General features: G+C 34.7%; 1 protein-coding gene across 1 annotated transcript; it reads left to right on the forward strand.

The window, feature by feature from the left end:
• Positions 1-2,375: 2,375 nt before the first annotated feature.
• LOC133335534 (neuropeptide CCHamide-2 receptor) lies at positions 2,376-20,971 on the forward strand. The gene is made up of 7 exons (XM_061543809.1): positions 2,376-2,724; positions 5,770-5,935; positions 11,327-11,459; positions 12,038-12,236; positions 19,087-19,301; positions 19,775-19,885; positions 19,973-20,971. The coding sequence occupies exons 1-7, from the start codon at positions 2,415-2,417 to the stop codon at positions 20,969-20,971; spliced, it is 2,133 nt and encodes a 710-aa protein (XP_061399793.1). The 5' UTR covers positions 2,376-2,414.
• Positions 20,972-23,672: the final 2,701 nt, after the last annotated feature.

Consider the following 23,672-nt stretch of genomic DNA (forward strand, 5'->3'; position numbering starts at 1 on the left):
AATCGAATTTTTAATCTCCGGTTTAAAAATTGACACAAAAGACTTACAAAAATTAACACGTTAAAGTGAAGTTTAAGAGCACAACACATTTCTAAATTTGTGTGTTAATTTAATTTAGCTCCGAGAGATCAATGTATTTTTTAAATTTTGTGCCACGTCTTGTAACATCCCTTAATTTAGTTACAAGTTTTTGCTCAGAGAAGACTTTCAATTTATATGCCTAAATGTTTACTACTCCTAGGATTTTTGGTATTGAAAATAGATTTTTAATTAAATATAGGTCCACTCTTTTGTGTAGACCCCACATATTTTCAATATTTTGGATATTTTTGCTGCATTTTCCGAGAGAAGTAACGTATATACCCTAGACAACTATGTTGTCAGGGTATTATAGCTAGGCCAAAGAGGACCACAATTGCCTTTGGTAATTATCGGTTAATATGAATGGATGGAATGGACCAAAAACTTTATTTTTGTATGTTTTTCCCGTCGCTCTAAAGACTACAAATATGGCCCGGACATCACGAAATTTTGAAAAGAGAAAGGGGTCTGACCATAAAATAAGCATGAAGATCGTTTTTGATGAAGATTGGTCAATATTTAGCGAGTCAAAATAACACAGACATGTGTGTGAAAATTAACAACATTTTTATTCTATGGTATGTAGGAAGGGCATAGACCCCACTGCACTAGAGGAAGGAAATATCGCGCTAAAGGCTGGAAAATTTTGTATGAAGTTCGGTTTTGGTCAATGACGACGCTCATAATTCTGGTTAAGATTTAGGGAATGAAATGGACTTAAAACTTTTGTGTCTGTTTTTCTGGTCGTTATAGAGGCTACAATTATAACCTGAACACCACGAAATTTTACACTAGGAAGGGAATTTGGCCAGAAAATAAGCATGACTTTTTTCTTGAAGATCAATATAATTTAGCGGGCCAAATGAACCCTGAATTTTGTGTGAAAAATGACAAAAGGGTGTCGGGAAAAGGTGTCTGGCCAACTAATAAGAAGGACTAAGAAGGACTATACTGTTCCGCTTAACGTTTTTTTTACTTTAAATATCATGTTCACACAATATTTTCAGTATTGGTCCATTCCGATTTCAGGTATTTTGGTGATCCAAGGCACAATTTCCAACCTATAGTCATCTATGTGTTTGTAATTTCGGGCTCTTAGTGGATAAACAACATCTTCAAAGATTATATCCATCAATTTTTAGACATAGGCTTCGTTGCAGATCCGCATAATTTTCGGTATTTTGAACATTTTCTATTCGAAATGGTTCATATTTTGCATTCCTATTTTTTTTTTTTTTTTTTTTTGAGGGTTTGAACAATATTTGGCTAATGAGGGTATATCCGGCACAAATGTGCCTCATCGAACTTTGTTTTTAGAACCGAGTCGATTTACGCATGTCCGTCCGTCTATCTCTCTGGCCGGGTTGTGCCTACGATAACTCTCGAAGGGAATGATTGAATTCATCCAAATTTAGCATATCGTAATATTTCAACCAAACTTAGTTCAAGTTCGAAGATGAGGAATATCGGTCCACTCCTTCTGGTACCTCCCACATTTTCAACATATAAATCCAAAATATGGCGAAATAAATGTCAGATTTGAACTCAACTTTGCATAAGCTATTTACTTTACGATGTCTATATCAAGTCCGAAGGTGGTACCCTTTGGTACTCTTTTCTATCTGGTACCTCCCCAAAAAGGGTTAATATTCTATTATTATTTAAATTTAATTAAAAGCGAATGGAACAACCTTAACATTATATCCGAAACCTCTTCGATTAAACATATACCTTATATAAAGAGAATAATAATACATAGGCATTAGAAGAACTCTAGATCTTCTAGCTGTACTGCATATATTTCGAGCTTATTTAAAAAATTCCCAGCTAACATTTAGTATTGATATTAAAATTTAAATATTTCTTTTCTTCTTTTCAGAACAAAAATCACATATACAACTTTTACAAAGGACAATGAAAGGCAATTGAAACACAGCCTTTAAGGCTATACAACTCCGTGTGTTTTTAAACGAATAAAACCACTCCTCCCCAAATACAATTTCTTCCACTTAAAAAAGTACAAACCATAAACAAGCAGCAAATGTGGTGACCACCAACAAATTGGCGCAATATTCTCTGCTCTGTTCAATTTCCAACGAAACATGGAAATGCTACTGTCGAACAATGATGTCAATCAAAGTTATTCCATTTTATATGCCAACGATGAACTACAAAATATGGCTGCCGCATCATCATCTGCATCCACCGTCCAGCTCTACACCAATCCGCTATCCGCCTCAACCTCATTCAGTTCATCGTTAAGTTACCTACCAACAGCTGCAGCAGCTGCTGCTGGCGATGCATCATCGCCGATTCATTGGCAATGGGATGCAATGCCATCGCCCAAAGCACTGTTGCTAAACAGTGAATGGCTACAACAGAATATGAGTCAAATGTTAAATATATCGGCAGATAATTTGACAAATCTAATAACGGCCATACAACGAGAGCACATTGTTCCCGAACGGGCACCGTTGCCATTGCTGACCGTATTGACGGTGTTCTATTCGTTGATATTCGTGGCCGGTGTCCTTGGCAATTTGATAACCTGCATTGTGATATCACGCAATAAAATTATGCATACAGCAACGAATTTTTATCTCTTCAATTTGGCTGTGTCGGATTTGATATTACTATTATCGGGTAAGTTTGGATTCACAATTAGGAACAATAAATCGTGTATTATAAAAGAATAAATAAATATATACTGCTGAGAATATTAAATAATATATTATCTTATTTATTGTGACTATATCATGGTTTCAAAAAAAAAAGATGTAAATAACAAATTACCTCCATTTCCATCACAATTTGTATCAATTATAGTTCCATTAACCAACCAACCAGTTAACTAACCATTCCTTTCCCGTATCCATTATCTTCCTTTAATTACCCACGCCGAACGCTTTCCCAACTGATAGCATTCATTCGTATCTGACAACATCAAATTACGCTAGAAAAAACACACAACACTAATATTCCGCCGAATCGTAAGCAATTTATCATGACCCCCCAAAATTTTGTTGGTTTCATTTCGTGTGACCCAAAAGCGTTGCTCGTTTCTCTTTTACATTTAATTATCTAATGGTTGCGTGTTTCCAAATTTTTTCTCGGAAAACCAAAAAACGGGTAAATGTTACCTGTTGAATAACAAGTTTTAATTCGTCGTCATGTCACATAGATTCAACATGTTGTCGTTGTTAAGGAAAATGGGACATGTGTTACGCAGGATAATGAGTCATTGATATAAAACTGTATTCCATGGACAGACTTTTTTTGAAAATTGATGTATCTTCTGCTTTGGGGGAAATTCGTGATAGGACTTAAAGTTTAATTGATGTTTTGGGGTCATGTTTGGAAATGCTTGCCTAATTATCGAATTATCATTCATGTATAGGTAGATCTGGCTTTATATGATGTGTGTATGTAACGTTTGCATTTGGTTCTTTTGCCAGAGGGGCAAAATCGAATAATAATACCTTTGGAATACAACATTCAGTTTCGTTGATAGGAGCTGTTAATATTGTCGATAAATTGCACGTTTTGTTAAAACTTTACTAGAAAATCATGTAAAAATGATTACAAATATTTGTCAGGTGTGATTTTTGTGAACCGAGAACTCGCAATGCCAAATTTTAACAAATACGTCTAAAACTTTCAAAAATCGAAATTTTTCGGCAAATACTTTTTTATTTGTATTGGAATACCAAATTATAGCGGCTTTGATTGGAAAATGCTGTAAAATTATTTTAACCAGCACAGTACAACGGGCCCTATCATATGATACCTTACACAACTACCACTAAGTTCTAAGTTTATGCGGATCTATATTCTGAGACTGGGTAATATTAGATTGGGAATGTCCGGAATGCACCGTTTTGTGGTATGATTTGTTGCCATTTAAAGGTATTGTATCGCGGATGGCTAAGAAATTTTGAATGAAGTTCCGATTATGGGCAAGGACGACGCCTTTAATTTTCGTTTCGTTTATGTTTGTCTAATTTTCTAGTCACTTTAGACACCGAACATCACAAATTTTCTTGGGACTGCTAAGGAATCGAACGGGCACGAACGAATATATTTACGATGATATATATTTATACCATACACAACTGGTCGCTCTCTAGTCCGCAATTATAGCCCAAACATCCCGAATTTGTACATGAAGAAGAGGATCGAGCCAAAGAATAAGCATGTCTGTTTTGATAAAGATCGGTCAATATTTAACGGGTCATATGGACCCTGAGTTTTGTATGAAAAATGACAAAATTTTTAGTCAATGGCGTATTTATTTACTCCTGAAGGACATAGGCGCGAGAAGTTGACATTATATCCAAGAGGAGTGGTTGACCTTTAAATTGATACCAATTACATTGTCGTACGTACTCGGATGTGGGAGTTACACTTAAATATTTATTCAGATATTATTTAGTAACCCATTACCACACTAGAGGGCGGAAATATAACACTGTTCGCTTTGAAATTTTCCATGCGGTTCTAGTTATGGTCAAGAACAACGCCTATAATTTTTGTTGATGGTCAAATAACATTTTTGGGATGTAGTAGACTGAAAACTTAATTGTTTTGTGTTTTTTCGAGTCAATCTATAGACCACAATTATAAGTCGAACATCACAACACAACTCACGGAGAAGGAAATCTGGACAAGTAATTATGAGGGCTGTAGTGAATATTAGTAATATTCGGAAAATATATCAGTGTAAGGAAGATGTGCTGTTGAACTCTTATCGACAAGAGGTTACAACTATCACGAAATATTGCCCAGGCTCGGAATAAATATCCGCAGAAAGATAGAATTCCGTGGTAGTTGTGTAGGGTATCGTATGGTCGGCCCCGTCCGACTATACTGCTCCGCTCACTCGTTTTTATTATAAAGTTTGAACGTTGACATTATGTGTGAAAGTCTACATCATTTCAATGTCCTCCTTGCGAACTTTCGGTCATTTTGGACACATATTTGGCAGTATCTTAACCATAACTTCACGAATGATGGTGTCCAAGTACTCATGAGTTGAAGGTTTATCTGCATAACAAGGTCTTTAACATAGCCCCACAAAAAGTCTAATGGTGTCAAATTGATGATCGTAGTGGCCAGTTTGTATAGACACGACAAGAAAGTACGCTCCAAATTAACGTTTAAATTCGTTCCACAGTCATTGTCAAGTAAGTAAGGTACAATCACACCTTCGCACAAAAGAGGGAACCAAAAAGTGATATATATTTTTTTTAAATGACCTCTCTTCAATTGCTTGCGGATTCTCAGAACCCCAAATACGAAATTTTGTAAACCATAATCTTCTCTTAAAGCACGATATGTGACTGTGACGAAATCTCCATTTTTGTAGTGGGTTTTTTTTCTAGTCCCTCTAACTCTTTATGATAGTTGTATTTGACGACATAATATAAGAAATCAGAAAAATCGAACATAGACAATTCACGAAATTTGTTGTTTTTTCTGAACATTACTTTATAAACGATTTTGTAATAAATCGAAATTAACTTGATTCTCTTTCATAATACGCAATTCATATTGACTTATAACATTTTCCTCGCAAACAATTTCCAATTCCCCATTTCACCTAATTTGAATTGCATTTCTTCAGTTGAGTTGAGTTACGATAACGTCGAGTCATCATCATCATTTTATTACTCTTTCTTTCATTTGCAGGTATGCCACAGGATTTATATAATCTTTGGTATCCATACTCGTATCCGTTCGATGATGTGCTGTGTGTCATGGAAGGTGTTCTATCGGAGACAGCTGCCAATGCAACTGTCTTGACCATAACGGCATTTACAGTGGAACGTTATATAGCTATTTGCCATCCATTTCGGTAAGTGGAAAATGTCATTAAAGTAGATATATACGAATGAATGAATATATTTTGGCAAAAAGAAAGTGCGGATAGGCAAATGAAGACAGTTTTTTGGGAAATGTTATTTTAGGAAATCTTATTTGATGATTGATGGGAATGAATATTACATATTTTGAAGAATTGGAAAAATGTAGAAAGATGTTATACATATATAAAAGTTATAGTATGTAATGTAAATCGATACAAATAACTTCTAATAATGTAGAGTAATTCAAATTAACTTGTATATCATCCTCATTTTTATGTGTCGTAAATGCACAAAATCAAACTGAATTTATACTGAATTAAACAATTCCAATATGGCAATTCTGTAGAAAATAAATTATTTGTCGTCAAATTTGTTTACGTTTATGAAAAAATGTTAGAAATAAAGGCAAAAATATTGGAAACAATTGTGAAAATTTTCATCCTGCACACAGACAAACAATAGTTTTGAAACAAAAAACTGGTTCATAAATGCAGAAACTCTCGATTATCAGGGATAAATTTTAATTCAAATTAAGAACTTTTTAATGCAAATTAATGCTGTCGTCTGTCTATGGTATAAGAAAACCAAATTTTTAATTCAATTTCTTTTTTCCAATAATATTTTTATTTTTAATACTTAAAAAAAATTGAATTTTCCTCTTACAACTGTTTGTTTTTAATCAGATTAAAATTTGCGATTGACTCAAACTCCAATATCAATCGATCTGTCTTTCAACACCTCCCTGAACCATGCTCTGCATTAAATCAAAGTCCTTTATATGGATTTCCATTTAACACGCATTTCACAGACCAAGTGGCTTCCTTTTTGTTACTCAGTTTTTTTTTTCAAATTTTGCATACAAATGGCAAACAGAAAATTGTAAAGCTTCTGCATCAGTGCGGAAAACATAAGACCAAAGTAGAAAAAAGGCTGAAAATTGCCAATAAATTCCATTGATGGTCAAATAATGCAAATACTTTTTTACGCCCAACAACAGAAATTTCCCAACACTCTTAGTGCGCCATTGTAACATCTATCAATATTTCATTGAAGAGTGCTCAAAAAAAAAAACGAAATTTTGCAACATCCCACATCGTGCACTTCACATCAATCCAGGGGAGGTATAGAAACCATGCCAACCCATATTCCATCAATGGCAGCAAAATTACTTTGCCTACAACATGGACACCAACAGCAAAAAATTGGGCGTATACCAAATTTGTTTACCATTGACGTATATTCATCTGCTTGGTGTGAGTGAGTTCTTGTTGTGGTCTGATTGCCGCCATATACTCCATGGTCAAGTATTAGTAATATTTACTGGCCATAATGAACATTCAACATACGCTCCGATGGACCTATTAAGGGATTAACTTTACAAGCCTGCACGAAACAGAAAGAAACATGAAGCAACAACAAAAACTTCAAAGAACTTTCCATTCCAATCGGTCCCCACAACATTTCATTAAACTTCACATAAAAACTATAATAAACTTCAATTTATGAAAGCGAACAAACTTTTGCTAACAAGCCTCCATAGACAATAACTAATGAGGCTATGTTGGCCATTTGCTGGAAGGCTTAAGAATATGAAAGGAAAAAAAACATATTATGACATAATAAAGTCTTAACTTTTGGATTTCTTTCTGCCGTTCTTTTTAAAGAAGATGGAAGAATTTAAAATGTAGAAAACAGTTGAAAAGTTGGGCATTGTGGGTATTTCAAATTGTAGAAAATTGAAATGGAAAATTAAAAATTAATTAGGGTTGAGAAGAAAAAATTGTTGCGTTAATTTTTTTCGTTTATAATTCATCGAAATAATCCCACCCAACCCTATAAAATACATATTTTTGATCAGCGTAAAATTCTATGACGATTTAAGCATGTTGTCTAGCCTCTAACGACAACATAGAGTTGTCTTTGGTCTGCAGGCAGGTCAAGTTCGAAAAAAAGCGTAAAATTCTATGACGATTTGAGCATGTTGTCTAGCCTCTAAACGATAACATAGAGTTGTCTTTTGTCTGCAGGCAGGTCAAGTTCGTAGATGACCTATATCGGCCTACGCATAGGCATAAAGGGTACCCCAAAATTTTGGGTTCTTAAATTTCGCTACAATATTGTACAATGGGTTTTTATTGGGTATCAAAGGGGGTTCTTGAGCGTGTTTTTCTACCGAATTCGGTGAATTTTGGTACAATGGATTCTTATTTGGTATGCCAATGTACATGTAATTAGGACAGATTTAGATTCGTTTGGAAAATTATGTAAACCGATTTAAATCAAACTATTCATGATGCTACAAGATATAATTTCCAGTTCATCCACAATCATCAGTTCATTATTTAGTGCACCCTTTAATTCTTTGGTGCACAATTTGCTAAAATCGGACGAACTTATATACATAAATATGAACCGATTTCAATAAAACTTAGAACAATTTAGGCTATCATAACTTCAGTACGTTGTGCAAAAAATCGAACGAAAATATATATGGGAGCTATATCTAATTTCGAACCGATTTAAAAAAAAAAAAAATTTGGCACACGTTAGGCTACACCAAATTTTGTGCCAATCGGACTAAATTTGACTCTGATGCACCATTTGCTAAAAATCGGACAAAAATATATATGGAAGCTATATCTAAATCTGAACCCGTTCAGGACTTTTACTGTTATAACCATATAAAAACGAATATATTGCTTTCGTTGCTTCCGTTCAGGAATTTTTGATGTCGTGGAAAATGTCGATAAAATCGGAGAGCAGTCGTAACATCGCCCAGGAGCTAAAAATCGGCCATAAACCTGTTTTAACCCATTTACAATTGACAAGAAACATCTGCAGTGGCTCGCCAGAAACTTCGGGAGCTTCGTTGGGATGTTTTAATGCCACCGCCATACGGTCTGGACTTGGCACCAAGCGGTTATCTTCTTTTTCTTGCATTGCAAAATTTATTTAATGATAAAAAATTTGGAGGATTGTGAAAATCGACTACAAGAGTTTTTTGTAAATAGAGAGCAGGACTTCTATGAGAGAGCTATTACCTTTAAAATGGCAACAAATCATACATAAAATTATGCATATTTGGCCCAAATCGGACATTCCGAAGCATTTTAAATAAAGTCCTATAGTTCATATAAAATAATGGATTTCATTTGCCAAATCACGTTTAGGTAGTTATAAATGTGTTTCTATATAGGTTCGTGTATTAACATTACCCCGTTCCCATTTTAGGAATTTTTTAAGTTTTAACTGCATTTTCCAAAAGAAATGGGTTTTGGGTGGATGAAGAACATTTTTGCAAAAAGTATTCAATATAGGTATAGAAACTTTTTGAACTTGTTATCAGGGTTCTAGAAGGAATATTTACAGCTCATTCTGTATAAAATCTCCTGCCTCTTCTTTGTATTTTAGGATATTAGCCCCATTTTCTCACCGATCCAGGTTCCTAGGTGGTAAATTAAATCTATCAGAAATGTTTGCTTATACATAGCCTCCATATAAATGTTGTGCCTCAATTTATGACATTTTGAAGATTCTGGCTTCATGGAAGGTGAGTGAAATTTGCACAGAAAACATTAGACATATCCAACTATCCTTGTTGGATATTTTAAAGGTTTTCGGCAGTAGCTTCTTCCCTGAAAATTTTCATTATAAGTCCATGTTTCTAAGTAGTCCCTATACCAAGGGACAAGTTTCTAGTATCGTTATCCTCTCAAATTGGAAAGCTGGGTTATATTAATTTAGGTGTTGGTATTAATTTTCTCGAGGCATTACAATAGCATGGTCTCCATATAAAGTTATCTACCGATTTATGAAATTTTGAATGTCTATCATAGGTGGACTTAACCACCAAACTTTACTTATTAAGGATGATTTTATAGAAGACATTTAATCCAGCAGCTTGCGCAATATACCTATAACCGTCTCATCTATCTTCCTATATATATATATGTGATCCTACTGCCTATAAAACCTGCAATTTCTGTAGATTACTTATCGATATATTCTGTACATAATATATGACCGCTACTTCTTCAGTGAATCAGACTCTATCCGTTCACAACCAATATCAGATTCCAGCCTTATCGGTTCACCAAATCCAAATTAAGTACCATTTAGAACACACTTCCTTCGATTTTCCTAAACTTTCTACATATCCAAATCCTACGGCCCAACAGCGATCCGAACTTCAAATTTCAGGATTCCTTCCAAATTCAGTATTATTTTGAACACATAGGTACGAATTTCTTTAACTATCTAAACACCTCAATTATATAGTACAGAAATAAGATTACTATTATTTCCAAATATTACTATTATTTTCAATTTGTACTCCAAATAATACCATTAGGTAATTTACGTACACAAAGGTAAACATTTTCATTCATATCCCAATCTTACACTCCGACTGTAATGTTCATTGAAACTTTCACAACTCCAGCTTTATCCGTCCCTCAAAATTCAAATTGTACCATTTTAGTACGGTTTAGTACTTTTAGCATACTTTAGAAAATATCTCTATCCATTCACATGCTACGAAATTGTACCAAATTTAGTACATTTTAACATTTTTGAAATACTTTGAAATATTACGAATTTCCCATTAATAGACAATATTACAAGTTCTTATTATGTGATCGACAGAGCTTGAAGGCCTAGAAATACTCTATCGTGTACGAAAACTAACGCATAATAAAATCCTATTCTGTTTCCTATAAAAATCCTCGAGGCGTTCGGAACGATCATTTTAAGTTTATTTAGTGTTGCCTTTTTTATACTAGTCCACTGATTATATGTAGATGTTAGCTCGAAAAATGAGGATTTTAGAATTGATATTTTGGGATGTAAGAGTATTGAGAGCTTCCCTACGTAGATCGACGATTTTGTGTGGGAAAAGTTTACGTAATTTTTTATTAATTCGTTTTTCATATTCGTTTTTTCACTCCTATTAATGACCTATTTTTAAAATAGTTTTATTTTTTCCTTCTCGTACCTTGTTTCGATATGTTCCCTGTTCAAAAATTCAGCTATTCAACTTGTACATGCCGTAATTAGTATTTCATTACTAATTAAATATTGTTGTAACACATGAATAATTATTTTATATAAATAACTATAGCCGACATTTTATTACCCGAAAATTAAATAAACCAAAAACAATTAAAAAGTTACAAGCTCTTGTTTTTCTAAGCCAACTTTTCGAAATTGATTGAATGCAAATTAAATTAGCCCAAAATAAATGGCGATAAACTATTACTCCACCTACAACAACAAAGTCGGTTGTATAAATTGTTTTAATTGCATTTGCCATGAATTTAATATTTATTTAAAATCTGTTGTGTTTTGGTTTTCTCTATGTTTTTCCCTTTCTTTTTTTCTAGGCAGCACACCATGTCGAAATTATCACGGGCTGTTAAATTTATATTTGCCATCTGGCTGACCGCGTTTGTATTGGCCATGCCACAAGCAATGCAATTTTCCGTTGTGGCATCGTACGGTGGCACCGAGTGTACGGTAAGTAAACGTGTTTAGCTAGCAAACATTGGAAAATTAGACACAACAATAGCAATGCATATGTATGTGTGTGAGAGTGTGTGTGTTAAGATAAATAAAACACAGATGATATACATTAGGGTGGAGGAGAAAATATTAAAAAATATTAATACCAAAATTATCATTTTTAGTTGTTGATATCTTGGCAGATCTGTTCTGGTCAACATAATAGTTAACAAATTTTAAAATCAGATTATTAACTAATTGCGTTACCACAATTAACCCATTGTGGTGTAGAATTTATTTGGGCCCTCTTTTAATACTGTAAAATAATTTAAGGATATGTATCGAAAAATTATGTTAATTTTTATTAATTACTTATTATAGTTATTATTTAATTTATAATATTTGAAAATAATATTTTTTAATTTCCATACTAACCCTAATGTATATATTTACACATGTTGTCCGTTGAACATACTTGCCATTGTGTGTACAATTTTATTAAAACGAAATTTTCCAAACCCAAAACTAAGCAGTGTTCCTCCCACACCGTCTCTTTCTTTCTCTCTCTCTCCATCTGCTCTTCTCTTTTACAGATAAATAATGACTTTTTTGCCCATGTATTTGCCGTGTCGGGTTTTATATTTTTCGGCGGACCCATGACCGCCATCTGCGTTTTGTACGTTTTGATCGGGGTGAAATTGAAACGTAGCCGTTTATTGCAGACAGCTCCCCAGCGATACTATGTTGTGAATCGTGGCATCAGTGCTCAAACGCGAGTAATAAGAATGTTAAGTAAGTACCAGGAAAAATAATTCAAATAAAATAAGAAGCAAAGAGAGGAATAAAAAAAATGTTTAATGCATTTTATGTGTTTGAAGAAGTATGGCAGCATATGGAGGAAGAGTGAACAAAAAAATAAAGAAAACCAACTAACGAACGAATGAATGAATGAACTATGAGTAAATCAAAGTGTACTGTCACCGATTTACATCCAACACGTGTGACCCCTAAGAGCCACTTGTGTATGTTTGTGTGTGTGTGAACGTTTGCCAGCAAGTAGTGCTTTTAAGGAACTCCTCTTTTTTATGTTCACTTTTTTATGTGACTTGGTGACACTCTGAACATTTTATGTGCTTCCTTCATGGTCTATGGTTGTTTGTGATTCTCTTTCTTTTCATATTATAATGGAAAATAGTGGCAATAAGCAATTTATTTTCGCATATAAGGACAGACATGAATATATATTATTAAGGAAATATAGTCTGAAGTACATTTTGCATATAAGATGCTATTTTTTATAATCGTCACTTAGTAGCAGGTGCTTTATAGACAGGAGTAGAAGACTATGTAACATATCACCTTATTTATGGTGTTTGACTGTCTTTTAATAGAGAATATACAACAAAAAATTAAGTACCGCGTTTAACGTTAAAAAAGAGAAAATTACAAATGCAAAAAATTGTATAACAGTTCCACTTTGAAAACACCAAAATTCGTTACAAGAATGACTGGTCTGACCCAGATAACACCAGAGATTTTTTGTTAAAATGTTAAACTTAATTTTAAAACTTAAATATTTTATTAATAAATAACTATTTATACTAATCTATACTAATAGAAGAGAAAAGTGACTGACATAACGATTATCAACGCCCAGACGAAGCGGCTGAAGCTAGAATCTTGAAATTTGGGGTGCGGGTCATTCTTGGTCCCTGATATTTGTATTTGGCGAACCGGTAGAGCTAGAACTGTTGAATTTGAATTGAGGGTCACTGATGGAGTGTCAAATAGATGTAGCAAGGGATATTTTTGGAAATTCGAACTACATGTATCCAAAAAGTACTAATTTGTACTAAATTTTCTACAATTTCGTACCATGTGAATGGATAGATCTAAAAACTTGAAATTTGGAATGCGAATTAAGGTTTAGAAGTAGTAGTAGGAGGTGGTTTTGAAAGCGTACAGTACTAAATTTGATAACTTTGTGAATTCGTACTTATGTGTACTAAATGTTAGAAAATTTGGTACAATTTAATTTTTGGCGAAACGGATGGAGTTGAAATCCTCAAATTTGAAATTAGCATTACCGTTGGAGTGTAGGATTGGGATATGTAGGTAGTTTTTGATATTTGTTCTCATGAGTACGAAAAGTACTAAATAGTGCTGTATTTGGTACAATTGGGATTTGGGTGAACCCATAGAGGTGAAACGTTGCTAGGAGATTTTAATGCAAAAATTGGAAGGGAACATATTTTTGGCCCCACAGTCGGAAAATTCAGTCTCCATGAAGAAACATCAGATAACGACATGAAGTTGATTGACTTCGCGGCAGCAAAAAACATGGTACTTAGCAACACCAGATTCAAGGATTTCCATAAGTTCACCCTATCAAGCAAGGAGCAAATCGAGATGCAGGAGTCAGAACAAAGTCCGGAAACTTTACCAGCGAGTAAAACACCGAACCGAAAGTTTTTACGGCACTTCGTCCTGTAGAAATGAAGAAGTAAATCTGGTGACACGTACAGACAGCGTGTTGAGGATCTGAAAGAAACATTTTGCAAAACTTCTGGTAATAACGAATAAGATATCCCATAACCAATAATACTGGTGGTCAGGAGCATGCACCAGCTAATTAGTACAAGTTGGCTAGAGGAATGCATGCCCAATGATTGGAACCTCAGCATTCTGTGTAACGTGCACAAAAAAGGAACCAATATTGCCAACTATATTGCACCATGCCAATGCGGCTTCAGACCAGGCAAATCCACCATTGACCAGATATTCACTCTGCGCCAAATCCTGGAAAAGATTAACCAAAAACACACCGACACATTCCACCTATTCGTGGAGTATAAAGCCGCATACGACATCTGTTTTGAAATTCGGAGAAGAATGTTGGCTTGCAGATGCTGCTATGATCTAAGTAAGCAGTTTAGAACGCCAGACCAAACTCACATTCTACAAGACGCTGATACTACCCGTGCTGGTGTATGGATCAGAAGCATGGGAACTTGTGAAAGCAGGCATTTCTTAAAGTGTTTGAGAGAAATATTCGCCAAAAGATGTATGGGCCGATCTGCGTAACGGTAAATATCGCAGTCGAATGAACCACGAGTTGTACCATCTATTCTCGGACATCGGCATTGTCAGACGTATGATAATGAACGGTATTCGCTAACGAAGTAGCGGGCATGTGCTAGTATTTTAAAATATATTATTATGTTTTCATTTTTATATCCTCGTTTCAAAGGAACTTTCTGCTAACAAGTCATGCAATCCATGTGTGTTTACTTAAGGAACTGCAATGACTGTTTGTAGACTTCCATAGCCTTCTATAGCCTTTTAGTAAGAATAATAAGTGAACGAAAATATGAATAAAAACCATATGATATACAAATCCATTAAAATTTCCTCCAATGCTTCTATTCGTATGAACGGCATTACAACAGCTACGAATGCAATAACAAACAAAAATTATAGACAAAATACTTAATTACTTAGCTGGCTTGTTACAGAACGGTTTTCCATAAGCCGACAAGACAAAATAACCTTCCAATACTAACAGATTGTGAGTGCAGTAGGATGTTAAAGAGGCAAATGGAAACAACGTTCATATTTAATATATAAAATACATATTGCCAATAAAATTAGTGGAAGTAGTTTTCTCAAAATTTCATATTTTTTAACCAACTCCCACATTAAAACTTTGTCCTTAATAATTTGTGTTCTTATGTATGCTGTTGGATGATCCAGCAATTATCCCACATTACACTACAGGTTTGTTGTACGTTTCACTAAAATTTATTTTCTCAAACGAATTTTAAATGGGCCGAAAAGTTTTCATTGTCATGGCAGGCAAGAATAACCTAACCCACCCACAAACAGTTTAGGAGGAGAATTATTACAACAAAGAAAAACTTCAAACAAAAACATACGTATATTGTGTTTTATCGGCCAAAAAAAGTTTGTAAAAAATGTCTTTGTAGATTATAGCCATGGTGACAAATCGTAAAATAACCAAAGCGAAACTTCCTCACATTCTGGTCATCCATTCAGTTTTTTTTAGAGAAAATATTCTCAGAAAAATATAAAAACTTTGAACGAAAACTACTTTAAGTTTTAGGCATGCGAGATTGGATTGTCAACAGTGTTTTGTATAGTTTTACTTAAAAAAAAGTGAAATGAAACTTTCAAGTAGTTGGATAGAAATCGTGCTTTTTATCGGCCGTTGAAAATGTTTAATCGAACATGCAACAGAGAATAATATGGATTTATGTAAACATTTTAATTTGTAGCAGAATTAAATGACCAAAACGAAATTTTCTTAGCAAATAAAAAAGTAATGATAAAGCCCTCAAGAATTAAAATTTCTACAAGTTGTATCATCGTATATTTGCCTAAATAAAATTTTATCAATATAACAGCAAATATTATTTAATTTGTGTAATCTTTGAAACGTTTTATGACTTTAAACCATACTTTCCAATCATGTTTTGTTCTATTTCATACCAATATGACTAATATATGAAACCAAACATGACAAAAAAAACAAATCCCAATCCACAAAGGTATTACATATATACCTCCTCTCAATTTAATTTTTTATATTCATTGCCATGACAATTATCCCTCAAATATTTATCTTCATCGTGATTATATATATATATATATATATATATATTTGTTTTGAAAATTGAGGTTCTGCTTAATGTCAGCCCACTGAATACCTTTTTAAAGATTATGTGGTTTTTAATGCTCTTATTCAGGTGTAGATACATATAATACACGTATGCCAAAGATTGGCATGACAATATAATGTAGGAAATTCTGAGAATGAATAAAAATATAGATTAAATTTTAAATGATGAAACAATATTATTATGTGATTCTTAAAAATAACAAAGAAAAGGTTTTTATTTAGGAAATGGCATTTCGCTGTAAATGTCAGCAATAATTTACTTTAGTTTTTCAAATACTCTTAACTAATTCTGCGAATAGAAGCTTGTGTTCTAAACTACCATCTGTTGTGCGAATTTGATTTTCATAATAATTCTTCTGAGAAATTATTTGAGGAATAAAATAAGTCAATTTTAGAAGAACAAGTAAAAAATGTGTTGTGATATGCTAGGTATACTAACGGTTACGTGTAATGAAAGTCCCGACACAACGTGGAACTATACTACAGCGAATGAGATTGGGAAAAGTGACTAAAATTTACGAAAAGCAAGGCTATTACAATTAAGTAGAACAATGTTTTTGAATAATATATTGGAAACTACTGGCGACCAGAAATACTAAATTTCAGTCACTTTTGATGGTAAAGTTTCCTAAAATTTCCAACATAGGGTATTGATATTTATTTGCAATGCAGTTTCCCTCCTTATGAATGTTCTTAACCAAAATGCACGCGAAATTCAAATTTCAGTATGTTTTAACGGAAATTTTCTCTCAAAACCTGGACCGATATTGATAAAGTATGTTAGGGTGGAACATGTAAAATCCTTAAATTAAAAAATCCTTAAAGTACTGCAGTTTAGAGGGAATGTTATATAAGACTATAACTTAAAGGGGACCAATATTTATCACTTTGTTATTTTTACCTACCGAAAATCGGGATGTATCATTTATGGGGGTTGATGTCTGAATTTGTATCGAACATGTCCCCAAAAGGGGATACCGATATTTGGGGGGAAATTTGATCAAAATAGATCATTTTCTGTGGGACGATTGGGTACCCAATAAGGGTTCAACATACCAAATGATAGCCACAAGGTACCGATACCGATCTTAAAACGGCACCCCCAAATGTGCACTGGTCATTTTAGCACAGAGATTTCTTACCAATTGAGAATGCAAAAATTACAATAATTGCGGTTTGAAAAGTGTTTTCCTACTACTTCTACTCCCAAATTAAATTTACAAGTTTTTTAAAACATGGGGGATTTTCCAGAAGTAGAGGGCCTACGGGTTTTATTTTCGGATATGATGCGAGCTTGGTAAAGTTTGGTTCACATCAGACATTCCATTCGCCAGATCTTGGATTTATAAGCATTGCACATTTTGACCATTCTTCGGACTTTATCTAGGCTTCGTAAATATACTAGGTTGTACAAAGTTTGTTTCAAATCGCATATTCTATTCGGCTAATATTGGATTTATAAATATAGAAAATTTCGACTGTTCTTGGGTGGCATTTTTGGTCTTGATCTAGGCTAAGTAGAGGTAATAGCCTGTAAAAAGTTTGGTTCAAATCGGATAGTCCGTTCGTAACATCGTCCAGGAGTTAAAAATCGACTATAAAACTTTTTTAAACCATTTACACAATGCTGGATTCAAACAATGTTTGGGTGCCACACCAATTAACCAAAAAATAGGATGGACGGACTTGGCACCAAGCGATTATGATTTTTCTTTCATTGCAAAATGTGAAAATCGACTACTAGAATTTTCTTGCTAATAGAAAGCAGTTCTTCTATGAGAGAGGAATTATGAAGTTACCTTTAAAATGGCAACAAATCATACAACAAAAATGTGCATATTTGACCCAAATCGGATATTCCGAAGCATTTAATACTTCATAGCATTTAATACCTCATAGAGAATTCGAAAAAAATGCATTTTGATCAAAAATTTGTACAGAGTAATAGTTCTACCAACTGTACATTAAATCGGAAATTATGAACACTGGTAAATATCATATAAAGCATTTGGGGTATCCGAAATGATCCAAACTTTGCAGATCGACCGAGAATGGAGTCTATCCAGTCCACTAGTCCGTTCGACCTATTTTATATTATTTTCTTTTGTATAATTTTACAGAACATACAATTTAACAATTTCATATCTATCATATCTATTTAACTGTGATACAAAATCGAGGTCAATTCCTTATGGAGATGAAAGCGAGTTTACAAAAAAACCGAAGGACAAATTCGCCACAAGTCAAGTTTTTGAGTTACTGCGCTCATGTAGAACAAGCTTTATATCATTGTTTGGGGCTATTGACATGACATGTCGTCAGTCAAATCGAATGAAGAATATTTTTGTAAAACATACCCTCCTTCTATCTGGATTCCTTGTGGGTCTTTCTCTTCCTCATTTAATTAACCCGTAATCTAAATACCAAAGATCAAATTTTTGGACCTCCCAATATTTTACAAAAATGTCATTAATAAGATTTTACATAGCGTAAAATTTTACATACAATTAATAACCATTTCTATGTTTTCATTGTCTATTTCCAATTTTACCCTATCACGTCATAACTCAAAAACTTGACTAATGGCGAATTTGTCCTTGGGCTTCTTAAAATACTCGCCGATGGCTTTAATTCCTATAAAGAATTTTGCACCCCTAAGATTTTGTTGCTCAGTGTTATTTATGCAAACTACTGTCTCCCACAAATTTAAATATTCCCTACACCATTTAATCACATTTCCCTTTTATGTTCTTCCAAACAGACGTTGTTTTTTAATCTTCCTCGAGGTGAAAAAATCTTAAACATCATAATTATCTTATATTAATTCTACATCCTTTTACCTTCATTATGCAAATAATCCACTTAAGACTGATATCCTACTGAAACTTTATCAGTAATACTTATAATCTTACTTCTTCGCCTTCTTTTCTTCTACTCTTACAGTTGCTGTTGCAGTGGCCTTTTTCTTGTGTTGGGCGCCATTTCATGCTCAACGTTTAATGGCTGTGTACGGGTCAACATCTGGCATACAGTCGGAACTTTTCAACAATATCTTTCACATTTTGGATTATACGTCAGGAGTGCTGTACTTTTTGTCCACCTGCATCAATCCGCTGCTCTACAATATAATGAGTCATAAATTCCGTGAAGCATTCAAGGTACAACAAACGGCACATAATATACACCACATACACCATGACACTAACAACAACAAAATTCTCTTCTTGTTTTCTTTCTTCATTCTCGTCTTTCTTTTTTTGAACGAACAACTTTTGGCTTGAACTGTGCACCTTCTATCAATTGGATTACCAACACTACCAACCACCAACAACTACAACAATGTTAACAAAATTCTAAATTGTTTATGATCCATTTTGTTTAACTTTACAAAAATACTTTTTTCATATATCCGTTAACATCACCAACTTTAACTAAACTTTGCCTTTTTCCCTCTCGCTCTCGCACTCACACTCTCATCACTGCTCTGGGCAATTTATAATTCACTTCAAATGGCTATGTATGGGTGTGTGTTTTTTATATGCTTCTTTTATGCTACACCTTGTTTTATTCTTTGTGTTGTTTTGTTTTTTGTTGTCGTTTTTCGTTTCCGTTTTCCTTATGTCACTTACAGGTCACACTGGCTCGTCAATTCTTCTCGGGCAGCAAAAATCAGACACAAAATCACAATTACAGTGCACTGCTAAGGCACGGCAATGGCTCACTACGTCTACATCATACCACGGTGAATAATAATGCCCTTGAGCACTATAGCTCTTATCGTGTAGTCCAATTGCAATATCGTGACCCAAGCCATCATCTTTCTCTACAGGATAGCATAAGGACCACAACAACAACGACGACCATTAACAGCGGCAGCGGCGGAGGTGGGGGTGCAGTAGGCAGTGCCGGTAACTCGATGCTGAACGGTTCGAGGGGCACAGGAACGGACAGTGCCACATCCACGCTGAAGGGAACACATCATTGCAGTACCGCCCGGAATTCCCAGTATCGAGGACGTTGCATGTCTATGGGTTCCCAGTCAACATTGGCCGCCAATACTCCCGGCCCAGGTCATCGTATGCTGCAGACCCAAATATCTCAGCTATCTTCGGTGGGTGATGCCAACTCCCTTATGGAATGTGATATTGGTACCGGTTCCGGTGGTGGTGGTGGCGGCAATTGTCGCCTTAAAGGTATGCGCCGCCAGAGATCACGGGGTGCCGACGAATGCATCTCCATCGATTCCACGTCACAAGCCAATGTCCAGCTGTGGCGTGACGATAAAAAACGTAACTCCAACATGCATGAAACAGAGTTATACTCCAAACCCATGGGTCCCCACATAATGGCTGCCACAATGGTGGCCACCCAACCCATACAGCCCATGAATTCCATTGCAGAATTGAGTATAGAACGACCTAGTCGTTCTCGGCTCAAGCTATCACGCATCATTACACGGCGTCACGATGACGCCTTCGTTGTACAATCCATGCCTCGCGTAGAACTCATGAAACCATCAACCCCTCATCACTATCACAAAGATCGTTCGTCGTCCAAGACCCTCAACTCTCTGGCGGAGAAATTCAAGTGGCGAACGAAGCGAAAACCGGCCAACAAACATCACATTTCCTACTGTAGCAACAGCAACAACACCAAAGGCTCTTACGATACAATCGAAGCTCTAGATGAGGCCAATAAACCTGCCACAGCTCTAATGAAGGTGGTATACAGCGCAGCACCACCTCAGCATCAAGTTCTGGAATCGGAACTTGCCCTAAATCATCATTCGGAATCATCGTTGGGCTATCGTTCGCCGCATGCCTTATGATGACCGATTATGCACGATTTCTCGACATCCCTGCGGATGTCCTCTCAGTGCCACAGAGCTTCGGCAGCTGCAGCCGCCACCACTAGTATGGATGTGATAATGGCCGGTTTTCATAGGGGCATCGAAGTGCAAAGAAGAAGAAATGACAATGACGACGATGATGCTGGTGCTGGTGATGATGAACCGGTTGTTCACCACACAATAGACAAAGATGACGACCTGGAAATGAATCAATTTAGATAAGACTGCAAAGAAGAAACAAAAACACAACTACAAAAAAAAAACAAAAACTGAAAGAAACATAAAATGAAAAATGTTAAAGTAAACAGAAAAATAACAAAAGAAAACTATTTTCAAAATAACAGGGTGATTAATGAGATGTTACAGCCAAGTCATAAACATTAATATTTTGAAAATTTCAAGGGGTCTAAATTATCATGTGGAAATAATCAACATAGAACAACAATCATCAAATCGTATGCGTGGTTTGGTTTAACATATAGAGAAATAGATTTGCACAAAATTATAATATTAACTTAACCCTTCAAACTTTTAGGTAGGATGATGTCATTCAAAGTGAGATTAAACTACGCGACAATATGTCTAAGACCCTCAAAATACCTAATAATGAGATTGTGGTTATATGAGGGCTACGTGGACCGATATTGATTTGTGAGATTTGCTACCTAAGAACCCAAAAAACGTATCCAAACACCCCAAAAAAGACATTTAAGAGATGAAAGGGTCTAAATATTTTTTTTTTTATTATTTTTTACTTCCGGGAAGACAAGATTCCGAAAAGTTATTTGTATATGGAAGAGGGATAGTTGACCATTCATCTGATATCAAATCTATTTTTGTAAGTCGATGAATATGAGATATACTAACATTAGTCTAAATATGTTAATATGATTTAATAGTAATAGTACCAGTCCGATTTTACGTAAATGATGCACTGAACTCCCGTCCGATTTAGACGAAATTTGGAATAACGTGCCGCATTTCGTCTAGAATTGGTTCAAATTTAGATATACCAACTATATGCGTATATTCGTCCGATTGTTTTCTTAAATGGTGCCCTATATTTGAAATTTGGAATAACGTGCCGCATTTCGTCTAGAATTGGTTCAAATTTAGATATACCACCTATATGGTACCCTATTGAAATTAGAGGAAATCGGTTCAGATTTAGATATAGCTATCAATTTATTTCCGTCCGATTTTTAGTAAATGGTGCACCAAAGTCCCTGAAAAACATTCGATTTCCACAAATTTTGGCATAGCGTACTGACTTAAGTCTAGAATGACGTTTCATGAAAATCGGTTCAGATTTAGATATAGCTCACATATATAGTTTCGTCCCTGCAAATCGCTTGATTTGAACGAATTTTGGCATAGCATACTGAATTAAATCTAGAATAATTTGTACAAAGTTTCGTTAAAATCGGTTCAGATTTACATACACCTCCTATATATATTCGTCCGATTTTATGTAAATAGTGCACCAAAGTCCAAATATATCTTTCGATTTTGGTATAACGTACTGAATTAAGTCTTGAATGATTTGTTCAAAGTTTCGTGAAAATCGGTTCTAATTTATATATATGTCATAACTTCTATACATAATTTAGAAATATTTATGTTAATTATACACAAACTAATTAAAGCTTGTCTGATGGAGATTAATTTTTAAACAGTGCAGCATACTGAATAGCGTATATCGAGTTTGCATTAAATCGATTTACAAAATTTAGCATAGGCCCGGTCCGACTTTACTACATTCCTTATTAGTTTTGTAATAGGTGCAGATTGAGATATAACCGAATTCATATTAATAAACAACATATGAGCGTACATTGTAATCAATTAAATATCGTCCAAGGGGACCCCCCATTCTCGATTTTATATCCAACTAGTTTCAAACGGCTGGCAAATGAGCATACATTACGTTAAATACTTGTAACTTCGTATACATGTATTTGAAGACGTAAAGAAGAAAATTAATTGACAAAATGTTGTTGCTGTTGTCATTTTTTTAATTGAAGAAAATTCCTTCTTCTCGACGGCGGGCTGATTGCTGATCATAGTTTGGATTTATCATAGTTCATGCGATTGCTACCTCGATTCAGACTAACGTGTTAAAATTTGGAACCGATTGGAATAATAATATTTGAGTTATGCGCCCGTCAATGGTAACAACAGTGTTTGAAAAACACTCTTGCCGTCGCTTGGTGTTGTCACTATAAATCGGCTATATCTTCTAGAGTTATTAAGATTTTTTCACTTGAAATTTTAATGAGGCATTCTTGAGAATGTATAGGTCCACATTAAATAAAAATAAAACCAGTGAGCGGAGCAATATAGTTGGACGGGGCCGACCATATGATACCCTACACAACTTCCTAGAAAATCTCACTTTGTGTGGTTCTATATTCTGGCCAATATGTCGCGATATTTGTACCCTCTTGACTAACTAGAGGTCAACAAATATTACTAATATTCTAATTACATGTCCAGATTCCCTTCACCGTGGCTTGTGTTGTGATGTTCGACTTTCAATTATGGCCTATAGATCGACTCGAAAAAAAACACACACACAAATTAAGTTTTCGGTCCACTTTATCCCAAAAGTTTTTATCTGATCATCACCGAAAATTATAGGCATGTCCTTGACCCTAACGGGAACCTCAGGGAACATTTC

This window comes from Musca vetustissima, unplaced genomic scaffold (genome assembly GCF_032173495.1).
Source record: "Musca vetustissima isolate MV318-11 ecotype Yass unplaced genomic scaffold, APGP_CSIRO_Mvet_v1 utg15158, whole genome shotgun sequence".
Lineage (NCBI taxonomy): Eukaryota > Metazoa > Arthropoda > Insecta > Diptera > Muscidae > Musca > Musca vetustissima.

Bases quoted from the DNA above. Each gene is read 5' to 3' on its own strand.
- LOC133335534 (XM_061543809.1), top strand. From the start codon at position 2,415: ATGCCATCGCCCAAAGCACTGTTGCTAAACAGTGAATGGCTACAACAG. The intron at 2,725-5,769 runs GTAAGTTTGGAT...TTTCATTTGCAG, and splicing joins TTTGATATTACTATTATCGG to GTATGCCACAGGATTTATAT. The intron at 19,302-19,774 runs GTACAACAAACG...TGTCACTTACAG, and splicing joins AATTCCGTGAAGCATTCAAG to GTCACACTGGCTCGTCAATT.